This window comes from Salvelinus alpinus, chromosome 6 (assembly GCF_045679555.1).
Source record: "Salvelinus alpinus chromosome 6, SLU_Salpinus.1, whole genome shotgun sequence".
NCBI classification, from domain to species: domain Eukaryota; kingdom Metazoa; phylum Chordata; class Actinopteri; order Salmoniformes; family Salmonidae; genus Salvelinus; species Salvelinus alpinus.
The window spans coordinates 1,984,227-1,998,224 of NC_092091.1; the positions used below are offsets into that span (position 1 = coordinate 1,984,227).

The 13,998-nt window shown below is 41.5% G+C and overlaps 1 protein-coding gene across 8 annotated transcripts in view; it reads left to right on the plus strand.

Annotated features, from left to right (window-relative positions):
• Positions 1-13,571, plus strand: part of dapk2b (death-associated protein kinase 2b) — a 47,548-nt gene extending 33,977 nt beyond the window's left edge. For 2 of the 8 annotated variants that reach the window (XM_071405119.1, XM_071405121.1), the window contains 6 exons: positions 3,006-3,032; positions 3,111-3,263; positions 5,243-5,288; positions 6,593-6,682; positions 6,862-6,945; positions 10,806-13,571. In XM_071405119.1, coding sequence (XP_071261220.1) covers positions 3,006-3,032; positions 3,111-3,263; positions 5,243-5,288; positions 6,593-6,682; positions 6,862-6,945; positions 10,806-10,886 — 481 coding nt within the window. In that variant the 3' untranslated portion in view covers positions 10,887-13,571. The remainder of the gene's footprint in view (positions 1-3,005; positions 3,033-3,110; positions 3,264-5,242; positions 5,289-6,592; positions 6,683-6,861; positions 6,946-10,805) is intronic. The other 6 variants (XR_011675469.1, XR_011675470.1, XR_011675472.1 and 3 more) reach the window with 6 other exon arrangements.
• Positions 13,572-13,998: the final 427 nt, after the last annotated feature.

A 13,998-nucleotide genomic window follows, 5' to 3' on the forward strand; every position in this document is an offset into this window, starting at 1 on the left:
TTCAGGGGGCAGAACGACAGATTTGTACCTTGTCAGCTCGGGGATTCAATCTTGCAACCTTTCGGTTACTAGTCCAACGCTCTAACCACTAGGCTACCTGTCGCCCCACTGTGAGACACACATAGATACACACATAGATATACACACACACACACACACACACACACACACACACACACACACACACACACACACACACACACACACACACACACACACACACACACACACACACTACCAGTCAAAAGTTTGGACACACCTACTCATTTAAGGGGATTTCTTTTATTTTTACTATTTTGTAGAATAATAGTAAAGACATCAAAACGATGAAATAACACATATGGAATCATGTAGTAACCAAAAAAGTGTTAAACAAGTCAAAATATATTTGAGATTATTCAAAGTAGCCACCCTGTGCCATGATGACAGCTTTGCACACTTGGCATTCTCTCAACCAGCTTCAACTGGAATGCTTTTCCAACAGTCTTGAAGGAGTATGCTGAACACTTGTTGGCTGCTTTTCCTTCCCTCTGCGGTCCAACTCATCCCAAACCATCTCAATTGGGTTGAGGTCGGGTGATTGTGGAGACCAGGTCATCTGATGCAGCACTCCATCACTCTCCTTCTTGGTCAAATAGCTCTTACACAGCCTGGAGGTGTGTTGGGTCATTGTCCTGTTGAAAAACAAATGATAGTCCCACTAAGCCCAAACTAGATGGAATGGTGTATCGCTGGAGAATGCTGTGGTAGCCATGCTGGTTAAGTGTGCCTTGAACTCTAAACAAATCACCCCCACACTATCACACCTCCTCCTCCATGCTTCACGGTGGGAACCACACATGCAGAGATCATCCATTCACCTACTCTGCATCTCACAAAGACACGGCGGTTGGAACAAAAAATCTCAAAGTTGACTCATCAGACCAACGGGCAGATTTCCACCGGTCTAATGTGTCCATAGCTCGTGTTTCTTGGCCCAAGCAAGTCTCTTCTTATTATTGGTGTCCTTTAGTAGTGGTTTCTTTGCAGCAATTCAACCATGAAGGCCTGATTCACACATTCTCCTCTGAACAGTTGATGTTGAGATGTGTCTGTTACTTGAACTTTGTGAAGCATTTATTTGGGCTGCAATCTGAGGCTGGTAACTAATGAACTTATCCTCTGCAGCAGAGGTAACTCTGGGCCTTCCTTTCCTGTGGCGGTCCTCATGAGAGACAGTTTCATCATAGCGCTAGATGGTTTTTGCGACTGAACTTGAAGAAACTTTCTAAGTTCTTGACATTTTCCGGATTGACTGACCTAATAATGGACTGTAGTTTGTCTTTGCTTATTTGAGCTGTTCTTGCAATAACATAGACTTGTTTTTTAACCAAATAGGGCTTTCTTCTGTATACCACCCCTACCTTGTCACAACACAACTGATTGTCTCAAATTAGAAGGAAAGAAATTCCACAAATTAACTTTTAACAAGGCACACCTGTTAATTGAAATGCATTCCAGGTGACTAACTCATGAAGCTGGTTGACAGAATGCCAAGAGTGTGCCAAGCTGTCATCAAGGCAAAGGGTGGCTACTTTGAAGAATCTCAAATATAAAATATATTTTGATTTGTTTAACACTTTTTTGGATACTACATGATTCCATATGTTTTATTTCATAAGTTTTAATGTCTTCACTATTATTCTACAATGTAGAAAATAGTACAAATAAAGAAAAACTCCTTTGACCGGTATTGTAGATACACACACTGATACGCACATAGAGACACACACAGATACACACACAGATAGATACACACACAGATAGATACACACTCATTGATAGATACACACACAGATAGACACACACAGATAGATACACACTCATTGATAGATACACACAGATAGATACAGATACATGGATATACACTCATTGATAGATACACACATAGATAGATAAACACACAGATAGATACAGATACATGGATATACACTCATTGATAGATACACACAGATAGATACAGATACATGGATATACACTCATTGATAGATACACAGATAGATATACACAGATAGATACACACATAGATAGATAAACACACAGATAGATACACAGATAGATAAACACAGATAGAGACACACACAGATAGATACACACACAGATAGATACACACACAGATAGATAAACACACAGATAGATAGATACACACACAGATAGATACACACATAGATATACACTCATTGATAGATACACACAGATAGACACACACAGATAGATACAGATACATAGAGACACACACAGATAGATACACACACAGATAGATACACACACAGATAGATAAACACACAGATAGATACACACACAGATAGATACAGATACATAGATATACACTCATTGATAGATACACACATAGATACACACAGATAGATATACACAGATAGATACACACATAGATAGATACAGATACATAGATATACACTCATTGATAGATACACACATAGATACACACAGATAGATACACACAGATAGATATACACACATAGATACACACACAGATAGATATAGATAAACACATAGATAGATACATAGATATACACTCATAGATAGATACACACAGATAGATAAACACACACACAGATAGAGACACACACAGATACACACAGATAGATACACACATAGATAGATACATAGATATACACTCATAGATAGATACACACAGATAGATAAACACACACACAGATAGAGACACACACAGATACACACAGATAGATACACACATAGATATACACTCATAGATAGATATACACATATAGATACAGATACATAGATATACACTCATAGATAGATACACACACAGATAGATACAGATACACAGATAGATACAGATACATAGATATACACTCACAGATAGACACAGACACTGTGTGTTCCATCCGCCAACCTCACTACAGATACAACACCAGTACCGCCGACAGGCTGTGAATCATTTCAGCAGATGAACCATGTGTTCTCCTCTTCTGTCCCAGGAGCATCGGAGTCATCACCTACATACTGTAAGTAGAAACGGTGAAAACCTCTTTAGAAATACATGTATTGATCGGACAGTGTCTCTAATGACTCTTTGTTTTCAGTTTGAGTGGAGCATCGCCGTTCCTTGGTGACTCAAAGCAGGAGACTCTGGGTAACATCTCAGCCGTAGCCTACGAGTTTGATGACGAGTTCTTCAGCAGGACCAGTGAGCTGGCCAAAAGCTTTATACGACAACTACTGGAGAAAGACACCAGGTTAGCGGTTAGAGTCAGTTCTCACCTGGAGGCAGGCTGGAGGTCAAAGGTCAGATGAGAATTAAGACCAGTATGTAGAGTTCTGAGCTAGCCAGCTGCAGAGGAGAGATATAAACCTGGGTGTGTCAGTGCTGATGCGATTCATCAACATGTAGGTTATTTTTCAGTTTTTAAACAACTAATTGACCGACTTCTGTAAAATTATTTGAATTCCATTTTCTTCAGGGTTTTCCTGTGAGCTCAATGAGCACATTGTGTAGTTTCTCTGAAGATGAATCAGATCAAGCCCAGACTGTGTGATGTAGTAGGGAGTTGTAGTTTCCAACAGGCCAATAATTCTACATAGTTTAAGTGCAGAAAACGTAGTAATTAACTACAATGACCATAATCCATTGCGCGCCTCCTTGTCCGGTCTGTGTGTTTCTTTTAGTGTGGGGCAGACACACAAAAAATGCACGAGATAGAGGGCAGTTTTTTCCACAAGTTATCTTAACCTGAAAACACATCATCCAAGTCATTGATAGTTGCTATTCAGCAGTCATAAAAGATCAAGGGGGATGGGGAGCAGTGGCTTAGAGTGGTATCTCTACCTGAAAACACATCATCCAAGTCATTGATAGTTGCTATTCAGCAGTCATAAAAGATCAAGGGGGATGGGGAGCAGTGGCTTAGAGTGGTATCTCTACCTGAAAACACATCATTGATAGTTGCTATTCATAAAAGTCTTATTTACTTTGAAGAACTAGTGAAACAGTGATGTTGTCAGACAGCAGCTCTACAGAGAAATAAAACTAATGTAATAAACAACTGAAATATTAACGTGAATAAATGATGGTTAATAAATGATCGGCAGTAATGGACAGTCACTGCCATCATGGGACTATGATGAATTGTTTTATTCTGTGTTGTAACAGCGTTCAACCCACATAATGTATAGCGCATTTCATTATAAAAAAAAGAAATCTACACCGAAAACAAGATTATTTTTTTATAATCAAATCGAAACGACCTCAAAAAGCACTGATTGCTCAGCGCTAGTGTGTGTTACTTAACATCAATCGATCACATTTATTTATAAAGCCCCTTTTTACATCAGTGATGTCACAACGTGCTGTACAGAAACCCAGACTAAAACCCCAAACAGCAAGCAATGCAGGTGTAGAAGCACAGGGGCTAGGAAAAACTCCCTAGAAAGGCCAAAACCTAGGAAGAAACCTAGAGAGGAACCAGACTATGAGGGGTGGTCAGTCCTCTTCTGGCTGTGCCGGGTGGAGATTATAACAGAACATGGCCAAGATGTTCAAATGTTCATAGATGACCAGCATGGTCAGATAATAATAATCACAGTAGTTGTAGAGGGTCAGGACCTCAGGAGTAAATGTCAATTGGCTTTTTATACCCAAGCGTTCAGAGTTAGAGAGAGAGAGTCAAAAACAGCAGGTCCGGGACAAGGTAGCACGTCCAGTGAACAGGTCAGGGTTCAATAGCCGCAGGCAGAACAGTTGAAACTGGAGCAGCAGCACGGCCAGGTGGACTGGGGACAGCAAGGAGTCATCAGGCCAGGTGGTCCTGAGGCATGGTCCTAGGGCTCAGGTCCTCCGGGTGGGGAGGGAGAGAAGTAAAGGGAGCATACCTAATAAGGATCCACCCCTTTTTTTACAATTTTCGCCCAAAATGACATACCAAAATCTAACTGCCTGTAGCTCAGGACTAGCATCCCTCCAGTATTCATCTTTCTTTGTTAATTGATTAGTCACTGGACTTGTTTCCTTGAGGGACAGAGACACAACATCCAGCTGGGAAAGGAACCTACAGTACATGCATACCCCAGAGGTTGTCAGTGTCGAGGCAGGATGGGACTTGTTCACTTGCCAACCATCTGTTTTCATAGAGCGACAACACTTCTTTATGTGTGTGTGTGTGCGCGCGCGTCCCCTCGCTAAGCTAACAAACCTTTACTGTTGTTCTCTGCCTTTCAGAAAACGGTTGACAATCCATGGTGCTCTGAAACATCCCTGGATACAGGTAATGACACGGTTTGTTATATTTGTTGAGCACTTTGAAGCTCGACTATAACGTTCTGTTCTGCTGAGATTGAAATTGACTTTTTTTAACTGACTTTTCCCCCTCATATTGTTTTCGGTGGCTATACACAACCAGAGATGCAGGAGTCATTTGATTATTAAGAACTTCAACGACTGTTATACAGTTAGATATCTTGCTTTTGTAAATTCACTCTGGCTATCTACTCCGATTTCAGAGGACTGCTGAATTGACGAAAGCGCAACACCTGCTGAATATGACCGGTGTCAGTAAATGTAGGCAAAAAGAAAAGGCCTAACCAGCTCTGCTACTGCCGGTAAAACGTAAAAACCGTAATAGTTAGTCAAGAACGCTCTGGATAACGTGTAAACAGCCTAACTAGCCTAACCAGCTCTGCTACGGCCGGTAAAACGTACAAACCTTAATAGTTAGTCAAGAACGCTCTGGATAACATGTAAACAGCCTAACTAGCCTAACCAGCTCTGCTACGGCCGGTAAAATGGTCAGAGTGAGCTGTTCTCTCATTTGTGTCTGGAAGTAGCTAGCTAGCTAGCCAAATTTAGCCAGTTATCTTGAGTGCTTGGTTGGGACAAGCATGCATTGGCAGGCAAGCTGCAGAAGGAAGAGTAGGCCACAATTCTCCATTGTTTATCAGTGCCATTTTGACGGCCAACTAGCTGAAAAAGTTTGAGAGGGTTTATCTAATGTTCCTTCGTTAGATTTTAGCTCATCTTGCTCTGGCTAGCATTAGTTGTTGATCTTGTGGTTGTGCATATTTGAGGGAGAGAGAGACGACCTTTTCATGGTTGTTTGATCAATAGGACTGTAAAGTTCCCAGATGGAAGAGGACTTAATATCACTGGACAGTTTTATCTCCATCTCTTCATTCAAAGACACGATCATGGACACTCTCCTAGCCCCCGTCCCCACGTCATTGTAAATAAGAATTTGTCCTTAAAACTGACTTGCCGAGTTTAATAACATTTTAATAAATAAAATAAAATATGTTTTATTAATCATTAGCCCTTCTTTGAAGGCGTAGAAGGCCCATTCTTCCCCACTGTGGTTGGGTTTGTACTATTTTTTTCACCACTATGTTGTTATGAAATATTAACACAGAAATATTGGACATGTTGAACTCTTATCATGGTGGTGAATTTGGACTCACATTATTCTGGTCTTGTCCCCGTCTCGGTTTGCTCCGGTCTTGAATCGGACACAACGCTGTTGCTTAGCATAGATCCCCTAGGACCCTGTCTTTAACCGTGTGTGTTGTCCTCCTGCAGCCGTTGGACTCCAGACAGGCCCTGGTCAAGAGACAGTCTGTAGTCAACCTGGAGAACTTCAGGAGACAATACGCCCGACGCAGATGGAAGGTAAAAACAGACCTTACACGGCAATAGGAGTGTATGGAAAGAAACCTTTGGGGGAATGAATTGATGGACTTGGTTGCTCTCCTAATCACAACTGTGTGTCTGCCTCAGGGCCTACATTCCCCCCAGCCTGGTTTGTGTAGATGGAGCCTCTTATCACTCTAAACTCTTCCCCCCTACAGCTTTCCTTCAGAATTGTGTCTCTCTGTAACCATTTAACTCGTATGATGAAGAAAGGTCATCCCAAGCTGGCAGCCCAGGACGAGGTACGTACAACAGGAGCTCACAGTGTAGTCAACATGGGTGCTGGTGGCACCTTAATCAGGGAGGACAGGCTCGTGGTAATGAGTGGAATGGAGTCAAATCAAACATGGTTTCCATTCGCTCTGTTCCAGCCATTATTATGAGCCGTCCTCCCCTCAGCAGCCTCCACTGCTGTAGTCTACGTTTAGATTGTAGTCGTCTTATCCATAGTCCTTCATCAGGCGCTCTTATCCAGAGTCCTTCATCAGGCGCTCTTATCCAGAATCCTTCATCAGGCGCTCTTATCCAGAGTCCTTCATCAGGCGCTCTTATCCAGAGTCCTTCATCAGGCGCTCTTATCCAGAGTCCTTCATCAGGCGCTCTTATCCAGAGTCAACATGTTTTTCTACATTAGTTATCACTGGTACCAGCAGGTCTATGGGTTAACTACATCAGATCTACATTAGTTATCACTGGTACCAGCAGGTGTATGGGTTAACTAGATCAGATCTACATTAGTTATCACTGGTACCAGCAGGTATATGGGTTAACTAGATCAGATCTACATTAGTTATCACTGATACCAGCAGGTATATGGGTTAACTAGATCAGATCTACATTAGTTATCACTGGTACCAGCAGGTCTATGGGTTAACTAGATCAGATCTACATTAGTTATCACTGGTACCAGCAGGTATATGGGTTAACTAGATCAGATCTACATTAGTTATCACTGGTACCAGCAGGTCTATGGGTTAACTAGATCAGATCTACATTAGTTATCACTGGTACCAGCAGGTCCATGGGTTAACTAGATCAGATCTACGGGTTAACTAGATCAGATCTACATTAGTTATCACTGGTACCAGCAGGTCTATGGGTTAACTAGATCAGATCTACATTAGTTATCACTGGTACCAGCAGGTCTATGGGCTAACTAGATCAGATCTACATTAGTTATCACTGGTACCAGCAGGTATATGGGTTAACTAAATCAGATCTACATTAGTTATCACTGGTACCAGCAGGTCTATGGGCTAACTAGATCAGATCTACATTAGTTATCACTGGTACCAGCAGGTATATGGGTTAACTAGATCAGATCTACATTAGTTATCACTGGTACCAGCAGGTCTATGGGTTAACTAGATCAGATCTACAGCAGGTATATGGGTTAACTAGATCAGATCTACATTAGTTATCACTGGTACCAGCAGGTATATGGGTTAACTAGATCAGATCTACATTAGTTATCACTGGTACCAGCAGGTCTATGGGTTAACTAGATCAGATCTACATTAGTTATCACTGGTACCAGCAGGTCTATGGGTTAACTAGATCAGATCTACATTAGTTATCACTGGTACCAGCAGGTATATGGGTTAACTAGATCAGATCTACATTAGTTATCACTGGTACCAGCAGGTCTATGGGTTAACTAGATCAGATCTACATTAGTTATCACTGGTACCAGCAGGTCTATGGGTTAACTAGATCAGATCTACATTAGTTATCACTGGTACCAGCAGGTATATGGGTTAACTAGATCAGATCTACATTAGTTATCACTGGTACCAGCAGGTCTATGGGTTAACTAGATCAGATCTACATTAGTTATCACTGGTACCAGCAGGTATATGGGTTAACTAGATCAGATCTACATTAGTTATCACTGATACCAGCAGGTATATGGGTTAACTAGATCAGATCTACATTAGTTATCACTGGTACCAGCAGGTCTATGGGTTAACTAGATCAGATCTACATTAGTTATCACTGTTACCAGCAGGTCTATGGGTTAACTAAATCAGATCTACATTAGTTATCACTGGTACCAGCAGGTATATGGGTTAACTAGATCAGATCTACATTAGTTATCACTGGTACCAGCAGGTCTATGGGCTAACTAGAGGTCTAACTAGATCAGATCTACAACAGGTCTATGGGCTAACTAGATCAGATCTACAGCAGGTCTAACTAGATCAGATCTACAGCAGGTCTATGGTCTAACTAGATCAGATCTACAGCAGGTCTATGGGCTAACTAGATCAGATCTACAGCAGGTCTATGGGTTAACTTGATCAGATCTACAGCAGGTCTATGGTCTAACTAGATCAGATCTACAGCAGGTCTATGGTCTAACTAGATCAGATCTACAGCAGGTCTAACTAGATCAGATCTACAGCAGGTCTAACTAGATCAGATCTACAGCAGGTCTATGGGTTAACAAGATCAGATCTACAGCAGGTCTATGGGTTAACTAGATCAGGTCTACAGCAGGTCTATGGGTTAACTAGATCAGATCGACAGCAGGTCTATGGTCTAACTAGATCAGATCTACAGCAGGTCTATGGGCTAACTAGATCAGATCTACAGCAGGTCTATGGGTTAACTAGATCAGATCTACAGCAGGTCTATTGTCTAACTAGATCAGATCTACAGCAGGTATATGGTCTAACTAGATCAGATCTACAGCAGGTCTAACTAGATCAGATCTACAGCAGGTCTATGGGTTAACAAGATCAGATCTACAGCAGGTCTATGGGTTAAATAGATCAGATCTACAGCAGGTCTATGGGTTAACTAGATCAGATCTACAGCAGGTCTATGGGTTAACTAGATCAGATCGACAGCAGGTCTATGGGCTAACTAGATCAGATCTACAGCAGGTCTAACTAGATCAGATCTACAGCAGGTCTATGGTCTAACTAGATCAGATCTACAGCAGGTCTATGGACTAACTAGATCAGATCTACAGCAGGTCTATGGGTTAACTAGATCAGATCTACAGCAGGTCTATGGTCTAACTAGATCAGATCTACAGCAGGTCTATGGGTTAACTAGATCAGATCTACAGCAGGTCTATGGGTTAACTAGATCAGATCTACAGCAGGTCTATGGGTTAACTAGATCAGATCGACAGCAGGTCTATGGTCTAACTAGATCAGATCTACAGCAGGTCTATGGGTTAACTAGATCAGATCTACAGCAGGTCTATGGTCTAACTAGATCAGATCTACAGCAGGTCTATGGTCTAACTAGATCAGATCTACAGCAGGTCTATGGTCTAACTAGATCAGATCTACAGCAGGTCTATGGTCTAACTAGATCAGATCTACAGCAGGTCTAACTAGATCAGATCTACAGCGGGTCTATGGGTTAACTAGATCAGATCTACAGCAGGTCTATGGGTTAACTAGATCAGATCTACAGCAGGTCTATGGGTTAACTAGATCAGATCTACAGCAGGTCTAACTAGATTAGATCTACAGCAGGTCTAACTAGATTAGATCTACAGCAGGTCTAACTAGATTAGATCTACAGCAGGTCTAACTAGATCAGATCTACAGCAGGTCTAACTAGATCAGATCTACAGCAGGTCATGGGACTGGCAGCATGACTCTATTACAGTATGTGTTGTTAGCAGTATACAGTAGGCAACAGTACAGTCCCTGTGAAAGGTGTTATAAATATGCCGCCTGGGTACTATCACGGTGGTGGCGTGCTTCTGCTTTCCACAGACATGTTAGTTCTCAAACTAAAATAAGTAACACTTAACTCAGTTGACGGTTTCACACTGTACATTCAGTTGTTTTGGGAACAGAAGTGTGACAGCGTTCTCTGAATGCTAAAGAAACCATATGAGGCATGTTGTTGAGCGGGTTAAGGTCTGCAGCTCGGGTTAAGGTCTGCAGCTCGGGTTAAGATCTGCAGCTCGGGTTAAGGTCTGCAGCTCGGGTTAAGGTCTGCAGCTCGGGTTAAGGTCTGCAGCTCGGGTTAAGGTCTGCAGCTCGGGTTAAGGTCTGCAGCTCGGGTTAAGGTCTGCAGCTCGGGTTAAGGTCTGCAGCTCGGGTTAAGGTCTGTTGTTTCATCATACTTCCAGAGGGACTGTGAGAGCGACCAGGAGACGGAGATGATCATGAAGAAAAGACCCAGAACCAGGAAGAGAAGCAACACTTCCTGAAACCTGCCTGTCTTTTCTGATTTGTTGAATGTGTGTCTGTAGCACACATGATTGGTCCGAAAGCAGCTCACAGAGACTACTTCAAAAACTGCTGTCCATACAATATATTTTATGTGTTGCACAGCATTCTGGGGCAATAGATGAAACGCGTTGATAGTGTTTCCTATGGAGTAATTTCAGTGCCAACAGAAATGTTATTTGAATCCCTGCCTTCTGTAAAGCTATCTAGATTGTAGGAATGTACATGTACAATTGACAAGGTACAGGTTAGGATAGGATAGGGTACAGGTTAGGATAGGACAGGGTACAGGTTAGGATAGGGTACAGGTTAGGATAGGATAGGGTACAGGTTAGGATAGGGTACAGGTTAGGTTAGGGTTACAGGTTAGGATAGGATAGGGTACAGGTTAGGGTTACAGGTTAGGATAGGGTACAGGTTAGGATAGGGTACAGGTTAGGGTTAAAGGTTAGGATAGGATAGGGTACAGGTTAGGATAGGGTTACAGGTTAGGGTTACAGGGTAGGATAGGATAGGGTACAGGTTAGGATAGGGTTACAGGTTAGGGTTACAGGGTAGGATAGGATAGGGTACAGGTTAGGGTTACAGGGTACAGGTTAGAGTACAGGTTAGGGTTATTAGTTGACGGATTAAGGTACAGATTAGGGTTACAGTTGACAGGTTAGGGTACATGTTGATGTGCGGGTTAGGGTACAGGTTAGATTTAGGGTACAGGTTAGATTTAGGGTACAGGTTAGGGTTACAGGTTAGGATAGGTTAGGGTACAGATTAGATTTAGGGTACAGGTTAGATTTAGGGTACAGGTTAGGGTACAGGTTAGATTTAGGGTACAGGTTAGATTTAGGGTACAGGTTAGGGTTACAGGTTAGGATAGGTTAGGGGTACAGGTTAGATTTAGGGTACAGGTTAGATTTAGGGTACAGGTTAGGGGTACAGGTTAGATTTAGGGTACAAGTTAGGGTTACAGTGGAAAGGAAAGAGGACAGCTCACATATAATTTAATGTTGTTATCCAATTGTCTTAAATAACCAACTTCCTCATTCTGCTATTGTCCTCATGAGTGACTAACTTCCTCATTCTGCTGTTGTCCTCATAAGTGACTAACTTCCTCATTCTGCTGTTGTCCTCATTCTGCTGTTGTCCTCGTAAGTGACTAACTTCCTCATTCTGCTGTTGTCCTCATAAGTGACTAACTTCCTCATTCTGTTGTTGTCCTCATAAGTGACTAACTTCCTCATTCTGCTGTTGTCCTCATAAGTGACTATCTTCCTCATTCTGCTGTTGTCCTCATTCTGCTGTTGTCCTCATAAGTGACTAACTTCCTCATTCTGCTGTTGTCCTCATAAATGACTAACTTCCTCATTCTGCTGTTGTCCTCATAAGTGACTAACTTCCTCATTCTGCTGTTGTCCTCATAAGTGACTAACTTCCTCATTCTGCTGTTGTCCTCATTCTGCTGTTGTCCTCATAAGTGACTAACTTCCTCATTCTGCTGTTGTCCTCATAAGTGACTAACTTCCTCATTCTGCTGTTGTCCTCATAAGTGACTAACTTCCTCATTCTGCTGTTGTCCTCATTCTGCTGTTGTCTTCATAAGTGACTAACTTCCTCATTCTGCTGTTGTCCTCATAAGTGACTAAATTCCTCATTCTGCTGTTGTCCTCATAAGTGACTAACTTCCTCATTCTGCTGTTGTCCTCGTAAGTGACTAACTTCCTCATTCTGCTGTTGTCCTCATAAGTGACTAACTTCCTCATTCTGCTGTTGTCCTCATAAGTGACTAACTTCCTCATTCTGCTGTTGTCCTCATAAGTGACTAACTTCCTCATTCCCATGTACTGTACATCTAAAAAACAGAGTTAGTAAAGATTTGTATTATCTCTCTTGAAAACTGGCCTTATGACTGAAATGTTCAAGTTTTGATATATTTGAATATATTCATGAAATGGGGATTTTGTGTCTTAAGTGGGTCGTACATGCTGACCACACCGCTTGCGTTGCGAAATAAATATGCACATACATGTTAATCAATAATTTAATCCAAACTTCTCGCGCACGTCAACGAGCGTCTGCGTAGCCAGGCGCTAAAATAGAACTTGGTTCTATTTGTGACGCCTCTCCCATCTCCTCATTGGTTTTTAGGAGCATCTACCCACGTGGGTGATTGAAAGATGAACTGAGGTCCACACTCCAGTCCAGTAGGTGGTGGTAATGCACCTTAAAGTTGTTTGCCAACCGCCATATAAAGTCCAAAGAAGAAGACTGAAGGAGGAGAGATCACTAGAAACTAACTTCCCCTTTTATCTGTGGATTAATTGTCGGAGTAGAGAACATACAAAGATCCAGGAAAAAATGTACCTTGTGTATTTCAAGTAAAATATCAACCCAATGTTTAATTTTATCCCAGGACAAATGAGCTGGCTAAATGTCCATGAATGTTTCATGTGTTTCGACCTGTCCCCAAATGAATATACTTCGTTTAGAGTTTGTTTTGATATTTCCACATGATTGTGTCTGGTGTGGTTGGACAAAATCAACATGCGGATGCAAGTGCGTAACCGGTGTAGTCAGCATGTTCGTTCTTGTGATTCAATGCTGGAGGCTTCGCTGTTCAACAAAAAGGATGTATTTGTTTAAAAAAATAAACAACTTTGTTAAAACTTGAAGTCAGCAATGTGGGTTAATGGTTATTATGGGTCTTGTTAGGCCACATGCTTAGAGCCTGTGTTTGTATCTATTCATTCTGTATCTACAGTAGATCTATCTATTCATTCTGTATCTACAGTAGTTCTAACTATTCATTCTGTATCTACAGTAGTTCAATCTATTCATTCTGTATCTACAGTACAGTAGTTCAATCTATTAATTCTGTATCTACAGTAGTTCAATCTATTCATTCTGTATCTACAGTACAGTAGTTCAATCTATTAATTCTGTATCTACATTAGTTCAATCTATTCATTCTGTATCTACAGTACAGTAGTTCAATCTATTCATTCTGTATCTACAGTAGTTCTATCTATTCATTCTGTATCTACAGTACAGTAGTTCAATCTATTCATTCTGTATCTACAGTAGTTCTATCTATTCATT